At 38.4% G+C, this 18,613-nt stretch overlaps 1 protein-coding gene across 1 annotated transcript; it reads left to right on the top strand.

Moving 5' to 3' along the window:
* Nucleotides 1-15,379: 15,379 nt before the first annotated feature.
* Nucleotides 15,380-17,715, top strand: LOC134219180 (hexamerin-1.1-like). Its single transcript, XM_062697884.1, has 3 exons — nt 15,380-15,548; nt 15,622-15,749; nt 15,810-17,715. The coding sequence occupies exons 1-3, from the start codon at nt 15,452-15,454 to the stop codon at nt 17,661-17,663; spliced, it is 2,079 nt and encodes a 692-aa protein (XP_062553868.1). The 5' UTR covers nt 15,380-15,451; the 3' UTR covers nt 17,664-17,715.
* The last annotated feature ends 898 nt before the right edge of the window (nt 17,716-18,613 follow it).

The raw sequence follows: 18,613 nt of genomic DNA on the forward strand, positions 1-18,613 counted from the left end.
TATTGACGGTGGTTGTAGGTAGTATTAGTTATGAATACCACTGCTGATACCGGAACTATATGATTTTCTTGAAGTCTGGAAGTCTTCTTCATCATTGGTCGTCTGGAAAGAGGTAGATAAAAGAATTGGGCCGCTTTCACTCGCCAGCCCGCAAAACATTAGTAAGTAATTAATCTTACTACAAAGACAAAAATACAGTTCTTATAATTCTGCCTTATTAATGGTTATCACACATGCATATCTGCTATATAACCTAACTAAAAACATATCATCAATACTTAATAAAATAAAACGATAACTGTATTATAGTTTCTATTATTGTCCATATATACCTACTATTCAATCTAGGATTCCAAATCGGATAAATTAATTCAGTTCCCAACCAAAAGATAATCCTCAACGCTTTGGCTGTCAATAGTCCTCACAATATGAACCCTGAAGTTTATAACTTGTTCAATCCTACATCCGTCTATATTAAAACTCAATCCTAACTGCCCCGAAACCGCCCTCAACACACAACCGCCCCGAGTACAGCCACTACATGCGACCCACAGGACCCCAATCAAGGACGGCCCACACTATATACCATTACAACGCAAAGCCTACACCCTCTCCTGGGCTGTGTGACGCTGAAAACATGCTCCTAACATTTGATGCCTAAAAAACAAAAATAATTATAATAATTACACTAAATCTTACACTCTGAGCGATCCCGGCTGACATCCGCGTTAAACAATGTGTTCCATGAGTGCTGATCACTCATAATAATGCACCGAATCGGGGGAAAAAAATGCAATGTAACGCAGAGTTTAAACCCTCTCTTGCGCTAAGTAATGCTGAAAACCTTACTTTTAGAAATTTGATTCGTAGAAACAAATTACCTATACTGAAATTGTTGCGTGGCAAAATAAGTTATACTATTAGCTAATTTAGTTAAACCCTGACTACCCCACATTATACTGGCCCGTTTGGAGTCATCCAGTGGCACTTGGTCTTAACATTCGTTTTCTTTTTAAATTCTACAACATTTCTTCACGCTTACCCCCCATATTAATCATATGTACAACGAATGCTTGACTATTACTATACTAAGTATAGTAAAAGACCGGAAGTAATCATGGGGCCAGCCACCACCTCCGGGTATTTGACCTCCCGACTTGGACATTAATTCACAATGTTCTGTACATTTTCATTTATTTAGTCTACATCTAAACAGATAACACTGAATCAACAATTTGACGCCACAATACACATCTCTCCATCCTCGAATACGCCCCACGCTCGCCAAGTCGTTTTGCACCTGGTCTGCCCATCTTGCTCGCTGCGCTCCACGTCGTCTCGTCCCTGCCGGATCGGAAGCGAACACCATCTTTGCAGGGTTGCTGTCCGGCATTCTTGCAACATGCCCTGCCCATCGTACCCTCCCGGCTTTAGCTACCTTCTGGATACTGGGTTCGCCGTAGAGCTGGGCGAGCTCATGGTTCATTCTTCGCCGCCACACACCGTCTTCTTGCACACCGCCAAATATGGTCCTAAGCACCCGTCTCTCGAGTACTCCGAGTGCTTGCAAGTCCTCCTCGAGCATTGTCAATTTTTCATGTCCGTAGAGGACAACCGGTCTTATAAGCGTCTTGTACATGACACATTTGGTGCGGTGGCGAATCTTTTTCGACCGCAGTTTCTTCTGGAGCCCGTAGTAGGCCCAACTTCCACAGATGAGCTGAGATGATCAGCCGTTAGCAAGGATCCGAGGTAGATGAATTCCTCGACCACCTCGAAGGTATCCCCGTCTATCGTAACACTGCTACCCAGGCGGGCCCTGTCGCACTCGGTTCCGCCCACAAGCATGTACTTTGTCTTTGACGCATTCAGCACCAGTCCAACTTTTGTTGCTTCACGTTTCAGGCGGGTGTACAATTCTGCCACCTTTGCAAATGTTCGGCCGACAATGTCCATGTCATCCGCGAAACAAATAAATTGACTGGATCCGTTGAAAAACGTACCCCGGCTGTTACACCCGGCTCTCCGCATGACACCTTCTAGCGCAACGTTGAACAACAGGCACGAAAGTCCATCACCTTGTCTTAGTCCCCGGCGCGATTCGAACGAACTGGAGTGTTCGCCCGAAATCTTCACACAGTTTTGCACACCATCCATCGTTGCTTTGATCAGTCTGGTAAGCTTCCCAGGTAAGCTGTTCTCGTCCATAATTTTCCATAGCTCTACGCTATCTATACTGTCGTATGCCGCCTTGAAATCAACGAACAGATGATGCGTTGGGACCTGGTATTCACGGCATTTTTGAAGGATTTGCCGGTGTTCTGTACATTATGTGGAAGATTATGATTTGCAAAATGTATTCGACATAACTACTTTCCTTCGATGGGACTCGACCCTTAGTGAGGGTCGTGGGTTCGAGTCCCATCGAAGGAAAGTAGTTACCTGCATGTAACGTTTTGCCTTTCTCGTGTACAACTTTGTGTACCGAAAGGCAATATGATCACTCCAAAAACGAACTTTTGATAGAAGCCCCGGAGACCCATAGTGTTATATACCAATCGACTCAGCTCGACGAACTGAGGTGTGTGTGTGTATGCGTATACATTTTGTAGATACACTTTTTGGAACTTAGCATTGTCCGAATAACTTGAAATTCGACGGGGAATCTTGTCCCATTGTTTGCTATTGAAAATTGGCCAAATTGGACTATGGGATCACAAGTTATGGCCAAAATACTATTTTTTATGCTCAATGAACGCTAAAAAGTACTCATTTATTTTTTTTTTGTATTTTTTGCACGAGAAAGGCACCAACATCGCTAGGTGGATTATTCTGGGTTTATGAAAAGATGTTTCACTTGTCAAAACGCCCCCGTGTAGGCAGGGCGATATGCCCTTACCTACTGGACACAAGCGCGGCAAGCTCGGCAGCAGTTGCTTCCAAATTATATGGAAACTATCAAAATGTAATTCAAACCTGTTTAAATGGACTAATGTTTATATTTAATGCCAAGTACATAAGGGTTTGTAAAATACTAACGAAGGGCTATGGAACGTTTCTGGTTACGGTGGGGTGTTTTGCCCAGGTACTTGTTGAAATCCATTTTTTCACGGCTGTTCAACAAAGCTTCATTACGTGTTTTCTGTAATATTGTTGCCTTTCTCGTATACTAAGGCTATATATTCGCTCCAAAAACAAACTTTTTATGGAAGGCCCGGAGACCCATAGAGTAGAGTGGGGCAAGAGTACGCTTCTTCTTCTTATTATTCTTCATCTTCCAATCAGAAAATTGCCTAGACCGGCACCGGGAATCGAACCCAGCCACCCTCAGCATGGTCTTGCTTTGTAGCCGCGCGTCTTACCGCACGGCTAAGGAGGGCCCAAGAGTACGCACTTAGTTTTTAATCGATCATGTAGCTCTTATGAATCAAGCTTCTGCATATCATATCAATTTCGACGATTCGTATACTCTTCCTATATGTTACCCAGTGGAAAAAATATTGAAATTATTTTAATCCGTTTCAGTAGAACCCTTATTGCAAGACATGTAAAAACCGCAATCTTACCCCACCGAATTCTCTAAAAATTCTATGAATCGTCATACATCTCGCAACTCCTCCCAGCTCAGCGTTCCATAATTTATGGATGTTTCTTTTGATTAAAGGATTATAATTTAGATGAAATTGTGTTTTCGGACTATATTGAGGTGTAAAACAATACCAAATACAATTTTATTATTTTGCTTCAGTGCTTTGTACGCCAAGTCCTTTCTAACACCAAATAACTTATCCTTAAGAGGAGAACTTGTGATAATTTTCGATTTCTATTCCTTTTTTTTGTTGGTGGTCTTTATGCTTTGGAAATAGTCTTACTTCGGCCGGAGATACCGATTCGACAATAGAATTTGAAGATTCACATGAGTACTCTTGCCCTAAACGTTCCTGCGTACTTTTACCCCACAGCTTCAAAAATGTATTCAGTTTATGGTTTGACCTCTTGGAAAACCAACCGAATTAACATTCTGCACCATAAAATACTCTATACAATAGGTTATCGAAATGGTATAAAGGTCACCTGATTGAACGTATAAATGGTTATTAGGGTGGCTCAAAAAACACTTTTTCAAATTTTTTGATGGGCCGCCCTCTTATTCGGTTCTATTTGATGCCCAGATGCTCTGGACAAAATTTCAGCCAAATCGGTCAACGTTTGGGTAGTGCTAAGCTCGTTGGAAGTTTATATGGACAAATGTATGCAGAAACATCCAAAAACAGTGATTTGCAGTTAGACGGCACGATTTACGATCAAGAACCATGATACTCATTCAGTTCTTGTAAAATAAAATACAGAATGTTATGCTGAAAACCGCGAGAAGATTAGAGTTTATTACGCAAAGATATTAGCATTTTACTGGAGTGTTGTAGGGGTGAATTTATTTCTTTTCAAAGGTAAAAGAAACGAAATTTGCTCAAACCCCACTGCAGAGAAATGCTAATAACTTAGCCGGGCAAACTCAAATCTTCTTGCGGTTTTCTGCATAACATTCTGTATTAAATTCTCCAAGATCTGAATGAGTATCATAGTTCTTCATCGTAAGTTGTGTGGTCCAGCTGCAATTTACTGTTTTTGGATGTTTCTGCATACATTTTTCCATATAAACTTAAAACGAGTTTAGCACCGCCCAAACATTGACCGATTTGGCAGAAATTTTGTCCAGAGCATCAGGGCATCAAATAGAACCGAATAAGAGGGCGGCCCATCAAAAAAATTGAACAAAGTTTTTCCCATACTAATTTGAGCCACCCTAATGGTTATGGAATACTAGTTGCGAAAACACAATTATTTTTAGCAAAATGACCACAAAATTAACTATCTTTATATCTCCCTTGTTGTTTGTTCAAATCGTTTACAATTACACATGAAAATAGTTGGTCAGAATACCTATCAAACTGATGCAGTGCTGCTAGTTTATATTTTTTATACCTTCAAAAAATCGAAAACGTACTCTTACCCCACGCGCACTCTTGCCCTACTCTACTCTAGTGTTGTATACCAATCAACTCAGTTCGACGAATTGAGGTGATGTCTGTGTATTAGGGTGGCTCAAATTAGTATGGGAAAAACTTTGTTCAATTTTTTTGATGGGCCGCCCACTTATTCGGTTCTATTTGATGCCCTGATGCTCTGGACAAAATTTCAGTCAAATCGGTCAACGTTTGGGCAGTGCTAAACTCGTTGTAGGTTTATATGGAAAAATGTATGCAGAAACATCCAAAAACAGTAAATTGCAGCTGGACTACACAATTTACGATAAAGAACTGTGATACTCATTCAGATCTTGAAGAATTTTATACAGAATGTTATGCAGAAAACCGCAAGAAGCCCATCAAAAAATTTGAAAAAGTGTTTTTTGAGCCACCCTACTGTGTATGTATGTATGTGCGAAAAAACTCGCAAATTCTTCAGGCACTTATTGTCGGGCCGCCACCAAACCGGACCGCGCGATTGAGCACTCGCGCTGCGCGGCGAGTCGCAACGATTTGAAATATTTCATTAGTAGTGCGCATCATGCACGCATGGACGTACTATCATGCGCACTAATCAGAAATGAGTTGCGACGTCTGATAACTGCAGATATTTCATTTTATTGAAAACAAGTTTTCGATTTTCTACTATACACGGAATACCTTTAACTGATTTGCTCGCAACAAGTTGCATTCAACGCAGAATACTGTCCCATTGTTTCCTATTGAAAATTTGCCGGATCGGACTATGGGATCAGAAGTGATGGCCAAAATACTTTTTTTTACTCCAAGAACGAGTAAAAAAGTCTCGCCCTTTTTTTAGGCACTTTCCCCTAACCGATTTGCTCTCGACAAATTGCCTTCGACGCAAAACCCTGTCCTATTGTTTCCTATTGGAAATTGGCCGGATCGGACTATGGGATCAGAAGTTGAGGCCAAAATACAAAATACGAGTGAAAAAGTCTAGCTCGCTTTGCTGGACATTGCATTTCGGAATTATTGAAAAATCATTGTTTTTGTGAAAAAAAAAACAAAAAAAAAAGGTTTTTTCTTCGAGAATGGTGACAATGCATAGTATTTGAAGCAAAAACATATAAAATGATAGAAAAAATGCGATCTATTCCCCATAAGTGCTTTTTCTACCTTTCTTATGTGAATTTTTCAATACATTTTACGATGCCCGAGGAAGGCATCATCGCAGCTAGGTGGATTAATCTGGTTTTGCCTATCGCGTATACTAAGTATACGGAAAGGCTATAGGATCACTCCAAAACCGAACTTTTGATAGGAGACTCGGAGACCCAAAGTGTTATATACCAATCGACTCAGCTCGACGAATTGAGATGATGTCTGTATGTACTATGTATGTGTGTGTATGTGTACAAAAAATGTGAGACAAACTTTTTTGTACTTAGCACTAGCAGACCCGACGAACTTCGTTTCGCCTTAAATTGATTTATTATGTGATTAGTTCTCGAGTTATGCAGAAATTTAAGGTTTATTTGTATGGAAGCCTCCCTTCCCAAAGTGGGGAGGCGTCTCGAACCATCTTAAAAACCTTCCCCGGCCCCAAAAACCTCTGCGTACAAATTTTCACGCCGATCGGTTCAGTAGTTTCCGAGTCTATAAGGGTCAGACAGACAGAAATTCATTTTTATGTATATAGAAGAAGAAGATAGAAGAAGAAGATTATCCGATTTTCTCGCAACAAGTTGCAATCGACGCAGATTGGCCTAGTTAGACCCTGGGTGGTGCGGATAGAATCGATTTGGTTGTCAGACTGAAGCCAAAAGTTTCTATTATGTCGGAGCCAAACATTAAAGATCGTGGTTATGTACGTTTCAGATCTTATATTGAGAAGTATTGTTATTATTTGGAAAAAAATATAAAAATAATCTTAGTTTGAGTTTTGCATTCTTTGTAACAAATATTTTCACATTATATTTCGAGTGAAAAATTAGTAAGAATGCATTGAAAAAGCACTCGTTACAAAATTTCACGAGATTAAACAGCTGACTGGAGCAGGAATGTATGTAAACCCATTGGCGTAACTAAGGAAAAATTCTAGGGGGGCTAACTTTTTTATATTCTTACAGTCAATCACAAAAAGTTATTGTATTTGTTCAACTGTCCGTAAGTTGGCCTACCAAACCGCTATTTCAATACATCCAGTAACGACTTGAACAGCTCTGACATAAAAATCTAGAAATTTCATGGTACGTAGAAAACATAAGAGCTTCAGATACATAAGACTTTCGAGTTTTATATATCCACTAGCAGACCCGACAAACTTCGTTTCGCCTAAACTATGCAGAATTTGCTGATTCATTTGTCTGGAAGCCCCCTTTTCCAGAAGGGGATAGGTTTCAAACCACAACAGAAACATATCTTCCCTTCGAAAACCTTCACATGCTAGATTTGGTTTCATTTGCTTGATTAATTCTTGAGTTATGATAAAATTGGTGTTTTATTTGTATTGGAGCACTTCTTTCCAAAGAGGGGAGGGGGCTCGAACCAACTTAAGAACCTTCCTCGGCCTAAAAAACTCTACATATAAATTTTCACGCCGATCGGCTCAGTAGTTTCCGAGTCTATGAGGTTTAGACAGACAGAAATTCATTTTTATGTATATAGATTAGAAATAATTTCAATTTATTTCTCATTAACATTTTAGGTAACGTAATACTTGTGACAGATATATGATGCGAAAATCACTGTACAGCATAAAATCATATATCTGTCACCCAGAATCACGTTGGTATTACCCAAGCAATGATGATTCTACGCTGATACGTACCCTGCTCTGCGCCCGTTGTATACAACGTTACAGGTACAGCGCAAAGCAAATTTGAATGCAAGCAATGCTAGTAACGCATACAATGGCGCCATCTGGTTGCGGTCACTACCCATCACTGACGTTAAAACATAATAAGAAAAATGAGTTTTTTCTTGTTGGAATATGAAAACGACCAATGAACGTGTTCGTCGGCGATATATTTGTATATTCCATTTTAGTTCAAACTAGGTACTTATTTTACAAATTTATATGCCACATCATATCACTGAATTTACTAAATGATTTGTTCAGTAGGCATATACTTATAAAATATTGTAACTGTTTGTCCTGGTTATACTTGATGACCTTAAATAATTTTCTTTTGCTATTATCAGCTTTTTTGAATTCTGAGTTTCAGACAAGTCTGGAACGCTGATCTTTTTTCTTAGTTTCTTGTAAATATTTCTTATAAAAAGGAAACGTCAACATATTTTCTATTTATATTTGAACTAATTATTTCCCAACAATTAAATGAATATTTCATCGCCTACAATAAGTAATACTTAACAGCACGGATATCTCCATCAATCCTTTTACTAATTTTAATATTACAGTCCTGGATTCACTGATTCAGCCTGCTTGATCCGAATTGCCCGGAGAATGTCTCGCATTACCACATGATAAATCAGTAAATTCTAGATGAACTATGGAAATCGTAAGAAATTGGATTAAAAAAATGGCCCACATCCGAAAAACCAGGAGAAAAAAGAAATCTTGGACACTCTAGAGGGTCTACTGAACTTGGAGAATGGAGGTTCAAATAATTTTGAGAATCTAGGCCATTTCCGTATATGTACTGAAAAATCAACGTTTTTTAGCCGAAAAAGACTACTTTTGGCCATATAATCGATTTACCCACCTCCAATGTTTTTTGGGTAGAATCTAAGAAAATGGGATATCAGAAAATGTGAGTAATCCTTTTGGAGTATCCTTAAATTAGCAAAGATCTACAAAGTTAGGAAAACGCTTTCAAAATCCGAAGAATGAAAAAAATCACAGTGATTGTTCAGACTGAACACTTACATTTTTTTTAAATCACGATAATAAAGAATATAATAATAAATACTTACATATTTTGTAAGACAACGGATAATGCCAGAAAATTTTGCATATCGAAGAGTTTCCACGATTGGAGGGGGAACAGTTTTAATAGGGATTTTGTTTGGGCGTAAATAGGGATTTTACATTTTTTGTCAATACCAATAATCAAAAAAGCTGTACATATTGTAATATGATAGGGTTTCTTACCCCATTCCCGGCCTAACATGCGTACGACTGCATTATTTAATTGATATTTATGACAGGAAGCAACTTTTTCTGAAATTTGTAGGCTGTATAATACTGCATTGGGGTTCACTTCTGCTTGAAAAATAGCTATTCGTGCTAAATATCGTTCAAAGAAGCTTTTATTTGATTTAAATGAACGAGGTGCAGCACTCATTTCAGTCATAGCGATTGCCAATCCGGCATACAAAAAATCCAGTTCCCGGCCTAAGCAAAATTTCACTCAATCTCTCAACATTTTACTCTCATTCTCTCTCGGGACGGTAGAAAATGCGATGTAAACAAAAATATGCACGTTCCACGACAACAAGATGCCAGATGGTATTATTCATAATCATTTTTATTTGGTTGAGAAGATATATAAACTCATCCAAATTTGTTCCAAATACTTTAAAACAATATTTATTTCACCTTTTAAAATCGAGAGAACTATAAATAACATGATAACGTCAACATATTAGACAATTTTCCTATTAACGATGAAAGATCATTTTTATAATCCTGGCCTTTTGGCAGCACGGTGCGGCTAGAAGTTCTTGGGCCGAGGTGAATTTTTGTTCGGTTTGTGAATACATTTTAAAATGTATTCTAGTATGTTTAAATAAGTTCTAGTGAAACGAACAAATAAGAATAATTGAAGTGCGGGTATTTAGAATTATGGTGTGGTGATTAACAGCTTCATGCAATGGTTGTATCGTTCACTGTGACGATTTTCAGGTAGGTGTTTATTCGATAATACCGTTTTGTAAAAGTGGAAAGAATCACTCCGGCTCAGCGGTGTGGCATCGGAGAGTGAAATTTTGAATTCTACATTTTTATTTTCTACAATTGAATCAATTAGGAGTAAAACAAGTGATAGAAAAATATTGAGTATTGTGAAAAATAAATGAAAGACTTTTTAAAAATTATCAACCATAAACCTACGACTTCCAAACAGTTTAAATCATTAGTTTTCTGTGCAGTGAGCCGGGAATCGGGTCCATAGGCCCAAGTAGTGATTTACCCTAATTTTGATAACGACAAATTTACTTTTTAGCAATTTTACAGATAGTAGTGTTTCTTTACATCAATCGAAAATTCACCAAGTGTGTTTTGAACAACAATAAAAATGTTTAAAATAATCAGCAAAAGGCCGGATTTTAATAAAGTATGTAGGAGGAAGGTTTTGCAGGTTTTGTTCTATTATTGTCAGGGTGGTTTTTGTCGACCAAATTTTATGAAATTTGGCCACAATATTATTTGATATGCAAAGAATATTTAGGCCAAATTTGAGCATTGTCAATCATAAAAAAACCCTACCAATAATAGAATAAAACCTGCCAAAGCCGTCATTCCCCCTATTTCCATTTTAATAATATATTTACAGGTCATGTAAAAATGGAAAATAAATTTTTATTATTTTGTAAGAAAAATCTTTATGTAACGCAAATAATACTATAGTAACACAACGAATGGTAAAAAAATATGTGTCATCCTGCTGCTGTACGCGTACAACATGGTACGTGTATCACTGTACAGAAATCATATGTCTGTCGATAGTATAACTAACCTTCAAATTTCAGGGTTTACTCTGATATTACAGGCATATGATTAGTCTGCTATTACAGGCATATGATACGTTGTACTTGGCAATCACATTATCGAAAGGTTTCTCCTGACAATCCTTCCAGAAATGCCATGCATCTTCAAAGGTTATGTTGGAAAGCTAGAGGTCATATGCACACTTAAAAAAAATACTCGCAATGCAATGCAACGCAATGTAAACATAAAAATCTTGAAGAATCAATGATTTGCTGATAAATAAAAGTCAAGATTTGTTAGAAATTCTTCGGTAACCTAAGCATCTTGTGTCTTCTGCTCAATTGTCTTTTTCATGTTGTCTAAATATTACGGGCAGTTTATTATTTTACTTGTATATTCTTTATTCAATTTAAATCTCTGCCATTGTATTTGTTCTGTTATGCTATGTTTAGACAAGGCAAGTGAATTGAGCAAGTCGCTTGAATCGAACGCGAACTGAACGTGTAAACACCTTAATTCAATTCACTTGAACGAAAAGAAAGTTGAACATGTTCAACTTTTGGCAAGACAATTGAATTCAACTGAGTTGTTCAATTCACTTGCCCTGTCAAAACGTAGCATTAGTCTGTTACTTCTATTATTTATTCAATCAGCATTGAATCAGTATGAAAATACTGTTCCAACTCCAACATTTCTCTCGACAAAGTCCCAAAATGACTATAACAATACCCGTCCTATCTCTCATTTTGGCAGCACAAATGTCAATTCATAGCTGATAAGCACATCTAAAAACAATTTTGTGCGTACTGAAAACGAGTTGTGTTTTGGAGTTATGTTCCTCCGAAAGTGTAACTTACTTTAGAAATTAGATTCGTACGCAATTCACCTTAACCAATTATATGTGTGGCTGAGAATCAAGGTAGCGTAATATCCTTCGTGTTTAACATTCATAACCAAAGATATATCAACTTTTCGAAGTTAGAAAACATGATAAAATATATTAAACTCACTGTAGAGAGATATGATAAGAATACATTATTTGTACTAGATATGTACAGTACTCATGCAAAGTCGTAGAAATTCTAGGGGGGGCTAACTTGATTCTAGGTGGGGCTATAGCCCCCCCCTAGCCCCCTGTAGTTACGCCAATGTGTAAACCATCATAAAGTCACGTGGAGTCTCGCGCATTTGAGCGCCCTCATGCAGCAGAAAGAGAATTCGAAGAGCGGGAAATGCTTGACAGCTAAGTAACTGCAAAATAATTTTGCTTATGGGAGTGATTTCAAACTATCCCTCTACTTGCTTGAGAGCAGAAAAGCGGCTCTATCCGCAGCACCCAGGTTAGACCCTATTGAAAATTAGACCGATCGGGACCCCCCTGAAAGGCACCATCACCGCTAGGTGGATTATTCTGGGTTCTTTTATGAAGAAGTGCGTAAAAATGTCTAGCTCACTTTTCTTACACTTACCCTCAACCGGTTGGTTGCAGACAAAATTCTGTCCTATTATTTCCTATTGAAAATTGGCCGGATCGGACTATGGGATCAGAAGTTATGGCAGTGGCGTCTGGTCGGCCTGTTCAACCTGTTCATTGCACAGGTAGGCCAACTAATGAAGATTATATTTTGATATTGTGTTCAAAAACATAGTTGCACCGGTTGGCAGAAAACTGTTGCAACAGCTACGTTCAATTTTGTTTCTGAACCAGTCAACACATTTGAAACATAGGCAAACATTTAGCTTTCCTTTTTGTATTTAGGCGTTCGGTTGTTTGTATCCTACCAATGCACAAAAAGACACTCCTGCATCAAAACACGTGTTTTTTTTTGTCTCTGCCCACCTACGCGTAGAACACGAAGCGATGCAACAAACCTTGCAACGAAACGGCGTCGCAGTTCGTTCAAGTTTACGACGTGAACGAGGAAGAAAATATGAGAGAGAATTGTGAGGAAAATTTTCTCTCTATTCGTCTGTTTGGGAACGAAGTGCACTGCGAGCATAATATCGACACCTTCTCGCATTTCGTTGCAACTCGTTCAACTTCAAATTTGAACGAGCAAAAGACATAGGTATTCTCCTGTCGTTCAACTATGCGCGGAATACAAAACTACAGATGATACGAATGCCAGTAACAACAGTTACATATTTGACTTAGTTCGTGGGGAGCAGCTTGGTTCAGCATAATTATTTGAACGTAGTTCTCTTCTATTTCAATATTGTTTGTTCAAGTTCATATATTTCGAGGATGTCTCTGCATGTGGATGTCTCATATGTGGCTCAAATATAGCTGTAATGATGTGCATAACCTTACTCTTTCAATGAAAACTTATTGGTTATCAAATGGTTGCATGATGCTTTTCCCTTGCTAACGGCCAACAACGAAAAGTGAGCTTTATAAAGATATTTTTCCGATGGTCACCGGTGACGCCAGTCATAGTTATTTGGTAGGGCACCATTTGTTGCAAGAACGTTGCCTATGGCAACAAAGCGTGCTAGCGACGAGTGGCGCCACACCGCGCACGTGCTGAAGGGTTATTAAGAATGATATTTGATTGTTGAACATTTTTGAACAGGTTCTCAATTATTCCACGCGACGCCACTGAGTTATGGTCAAAATATTAATTTCAAAATCACTCATTGCTCATCCGATTTGCTAGCAATGGCGAGAAATTTTAACAAATCTCGGGTACTTATTCAAAAGGACGTATGTGATTTTGTAAACAAAGATTCAAACGTCGATTTGTCCGATCGTAACGCTGGGTAGACACCTTTGCGTGGTGTGTTACGGTGTAAGATCTACCACGGTCATATTGTCAGCTACAGGCAAATCCTGACCCAACGAATACCTTCCCCAATATCCAACTCCGTGGTACTTATGAGGGTGTCGCTGAGTCGGGGGCCTCTCGTTAAGTAAGTACTACATCAACACTTCCTTCCCCTCCCAAGTTACGGTGAAGATGGGCGTGGCCAGGAGTAGTTATCCTCATGATTTTGTGATTTGTATCCTAGATTAAAATCAAGGATTACACCCACCTTGATTTCTGATAGCAATTTGGATAAGGATTTCAAAAGAAAAACATGAGTATCACTAGTGTCCAATCTACGAAGTACACCGTAACTATGCTATGCTAAAGTTTGCATAAATAAAGTAAAAAGTTGTCATAGATATTACCTTAGGGGGCATATTATACCGTCTTACCCTATATAGCAAACCTGTGCATTATTTACGATTAGGGTTGTTTCTTTTATAATAGCTTATAATATTATCATATTATCAAGAGTTATAGTTACCAAAATTTTGACTGAGCTATGAAACCTACCCACAAAATTTGATCCCCTTTTCAATGCTGAAAGCGGTAACAAGATTGGTGTTTATCCGGTGAAGTAATAGACACTTTAATGAGGTGCCGACTAAAATGACTTCAGTAAAAATTGAGATGTCTAAAATCAAGTAAAAAAACGATACATACATTTTTCGTTTCAAAGGGGCTGTCCATATACCACGAGAACAATTAAGGGCATGGCATGTATGGCGATTGTGCACGGTTCATACAAATGTTTGAATATTTATATGAGCGATGTCCACGCTGGGGGAAGGGGTATCTGAAACTGATCAGAACCTGTCTACGTGATGGTATATGGACAGCCCAAAATGAGTTTAGCACCACCCAAACGTTTTCTGTAGCGTTCTTTATACACTTTTTTAAATTTGTATGCTGTGTCTCTAGGTAGCCTTGCGAGCAAAGGCGTAGGATAGCCAATCCGGATATGGCGAGTTCAATTCTTGATTCTGTCTAGGATTTGGAAAACATTCTCGACTCCCTGAGCATAGTGTATCCATTGTTCTTGCCATACAAGATACGTACTCAATACTCATGCACTGGCGGGCATAGAAAAACTTTCATTTAATAACTGAGGAAATGCTAAAAAGAACACTAGTTGAAAGCAGGCAAAATTCCAGTTGGAATGTAGAAGAAGAAGAAGTTATATTTATGGAACCTTATTGTTCTCTGCAGCAACATGATTTATTGGCAGGAATGACAATATGAATTAAGTTAGACTGTACCATTTTGGTACATATTTAACATATTGAGACCCATTTTTCTTCATTGCAAAAAAAGCGTGTGCAACTCGTTTTAAAAAAATAATATTTCCTCATAAGGACACCGTGCGCAACTAGTTGCACAAACTACTATTATGCAACTAATTTGAGTTGAATAATGTCATTGAAGTGCCGATTTCTTTAGTATGGAAAAGTAGGCTGGTTTATCACTTAAACACGAACTATAATACCAGGTATTATAATCCGGAATTGCAAAAATTACTATTTTAATATTACGACTCGCAATCCGAAGGAGTTTTGTTGCTTTACTTTTTGCGCCGTAATCTCACTCCCCGAAAATTCAAAGTTTACTGGGCAACCAGAAAGCGAAAAATGAATTTATTCTAAAAACTGCTCTATTTGCATATTGCTGTATTTAATTCACGATTGATCCCTCACTTCCTTGACTCGTTACTAACCAGCATCCGCAAATTCGATAGTGTGTTCATCAATAGGTCATTATCAAGTTGCAGTCAAAATAACACATGGTTATCGCTGCTGCGTGTTATCAAAATTGCAATTCTACAGTGCAAGAAGTACAAATATATAACTCAGGTACTAATCTATCACATTCAGAGAACATACTAACTAAATGATAATTCAAAAGTAAAGGTACTATATAAGCCTCTGCCAGTCCATTCGACAGGGCATGCTCACAGTTGAGCCCGTACAGGAGAGGACAAGATGAGACTGACGGTTGCTGCGATTGCACTGTGCCTGGTCGCATTGGCCAGTGCAGCCTACGTTCCCGTTGGGAAACCGGTAACAGGATCCACATACGGTATGTACAATATCCAAAAAATAAGGCAACCAAGAAAATTTAATTTTATTTAACTTCTACTTTTATTATAAAGCTGACAAAGAATTTTTGGTGAAGCAGAAGTTCTTCTTCGAGGTGTTTCGTAACATCCATCTACCTCTTAAGTACGAGGAATACATCCCATACACCAAGACATGGGTAATCGATGAATCTAAATACACGGTGAGACATAAAACCAACATTCTGCTTACCATTTTGCTCACAGTTATAATCTTATTTTAGAACTACAATGAAGTCACCGAGTTTTTCGATGAATATAAACTTGGCTTTCTATCAAAGGGAGAAGTTTTCACAATCTATAACAAAGATTACTTGAAGCAAACCTATCTGTTGTTCAACTTCTTCTACAACAGTGTCGATTGGGACACCTTCTACAAGAACGTTGTGTGGGCTCGTGAAAACATTAGCGAGGGAATGTTCATCTATGCCTTGACTATGGCCGCTTTCCATCGTCCCGACCTGAATGGAATCGTGCTACCAGCAATCTATGAGATCTATCCGTATTACTTCTTCAACACCGACGTGGTACAGGAGGCCTTGTATAAGAAAATTTATGAGCCTAAATTTGGATTTGCCAGTAATGGGAAATATAATGTAGTCTACTCCAACTTCACCGCCGTGTACCCGATAGATTATTACGGCGAAGACAAGCTGAGCTACTTCACCGAAGATATTGGACTCAACTCCTACTATTACTATTTCATGTTGGAATACCCATTCTTCCTGGGAGAGAGCAAATTCAATCTGTTCAAGGATCGTCGTGGAGAGTTGTATTTATATATGTACCAACAGCTTATCGCTCGTTACTATCTAGAGCGTCAAGTTAACTTTTTGGGACCAATCGAAGAGTTCAGCTGGGATCAACCTATAAAGACCGGCTACTACCCAAAACTCAGCTATTGGAATGGACTGCCTTTCTATGGACGTAATGATTACTATTCGGTTCCCAAGGATCAATACTACAAGTTTGATATTCTTAAGGACTACGAAACCAGAATCAGGCAGGTGATTGATCAGGGCTACATGTATCTCGATGATGGAACCAAGATTGACTTCCGTCAACCAGAATCTGTTGATTACCTTGGAAACCTAATCAACGCCAATCATGACAGTTATGATGCGGATTATTACAAGTCCATCGAATTATACGCTCGATTTTTGTATAGCGGATCTGACTACTTCTACAGTGGATCGAAGGTGTGGCCAAGCGCTTTAATGCAATTCGAAACCTCGATGCGTGATCCGTTCTTCTACCAGTTGTACTACAAAATGCTCAGCTACTACTGGCAATTTAAGAGCTATTTGCCATACTATACCGTCGATCAGCTGAGCTACAAGGGAGTTGAAATCAAAAATGTTGTGTTCGATAAGTTGATGACCTACTTTGAGTATTTCGATGCCGACATCAGTAACGTAATTCCAATGAGCTTTTCTTCGGACAAGTTCTTCGATTTTTCAGTCTTAGCTCGCCAGAAACGCATCAACCACAAGCCATTCACCTATACCATGGACATCTCTTCCGAATACGCTGGTAAGGGTGTGGTTCGACTATATATGGGACCGAAATTCTACGACTTTAATCAACTGCAGTACCTCAAGAAATATTTCGTTGAGGTCGATCAGTACGTGTATGACTTCGTTGTTGGCAAAAATACCATTGTCCGTAATTCTCGTGATTACTACTGGAGCGTTCGCGACCGCACCACTTACAGTGATCTGTACAAGAAGATCATGACGGCGTACAACGGACAAGACAACTTTGTTCTGGATATGTCTGAGGCGCACTGTGGATTCCCTGATCGACTTTTGCTACCGAAGGGCCTTCCAAGCGGCTACGAGTTGACGTTCTACTTCATTGTGACCCCATACTATGCGCCTAAGGTGGAGCAGTTCTCCACCTATGACTATACCTACAGCTGTGGAGTCGGATCTGGATCGAAGTACGTGGATGACTTGCCATTCGGGTTCCCATTCGACCGTGAAATCAACTTCTCCTACTTCTTCACCAAGAATATGTACTTCAAGGATGTGCTTGTTTATCATACTGATGATATGAAGCTTAATAAAACGTTCTGAAAAGGAAGTGTAACTATATGAAAAGCAATAAAGTACAATAGATTCATTTGAATGCACATATTCTACTATTGACTATTTTTCTGAGAAAATACGTGCCTCAATTTTAATCGAAACAAAAAGTTGTCGTATTCAATTCGTATTCAATATAGATGTTGCATAAGCTGGCGCATTTGGGGTTTTCATACAAAATATGTATTATGAAAAAAAAAATACATTTCCGTCCCTCCTTCGTCCGCGAAATTGATTTGAAAGAATGCAGTAGACATGTCATCCAAATCATTAATTTTCAATTAAAATTCGGTTGATTTATTCGGAGATGGGCAGTGTACTTTGGAATTCTTTGATTATCACGACAAACATGTGCATTGTGCAATGCAATCAAAGGTGGTTGCGGTATATGTGATGACCATGCATTTTCATATGTTGAAGCACGCGTAAAATCACACAGCATTTCCGATGACACACACCCCCGGAAATAATGATAACAACACCGTTGGTTTTACGTAAAAAATAATCATGTTTGAGGATCAATATCTCGATTTCTAGCTATTAGATTAGGGACAAATTTTGCATCCCTGCCAAAAATTAACGATTAATAATTGTTATTTGTATGCATGATTACTGAAAAGGCATATTTTTGTTGGAAATAATTATAAAACCACCACTTTTATATGGGGCTCCATGCAAGTTTAATTGCTATAATAATTATTATTTCAAACTAAAACATGCCTTTTCAGTAAACATGCATACAAATAACAATCATTTATCAAAAATTCAGTTAATTTTTGGCTGGGATGCAAAATATGTCCCAAATATAATCGCTAGAAATCGATATATTGATTCTCAAACATGAACATATTGTTTATAAAACCAGCGTAGGTGTTATAATTATTTCCATGGGTGTATGGTAATTGGTAATCCACAAGGAGGCGTCTTATCGCCTCTGCTCT

This window comes from Armigeres subalbatus, chromosome 3 (genome assembly GCF_024139115.2).
Source record: "Armigeres subalbatus isolate Guangzhou_Male chromosome 3, GZ_Asu_2, whole genome shotgun sequence".
NCBI classification, from domain to species: Eukaryota; Metazoa; Arthropoda; class Insecta; order Diptera; family Culicidae; genus Armigeres; species Armigeres subalbatus.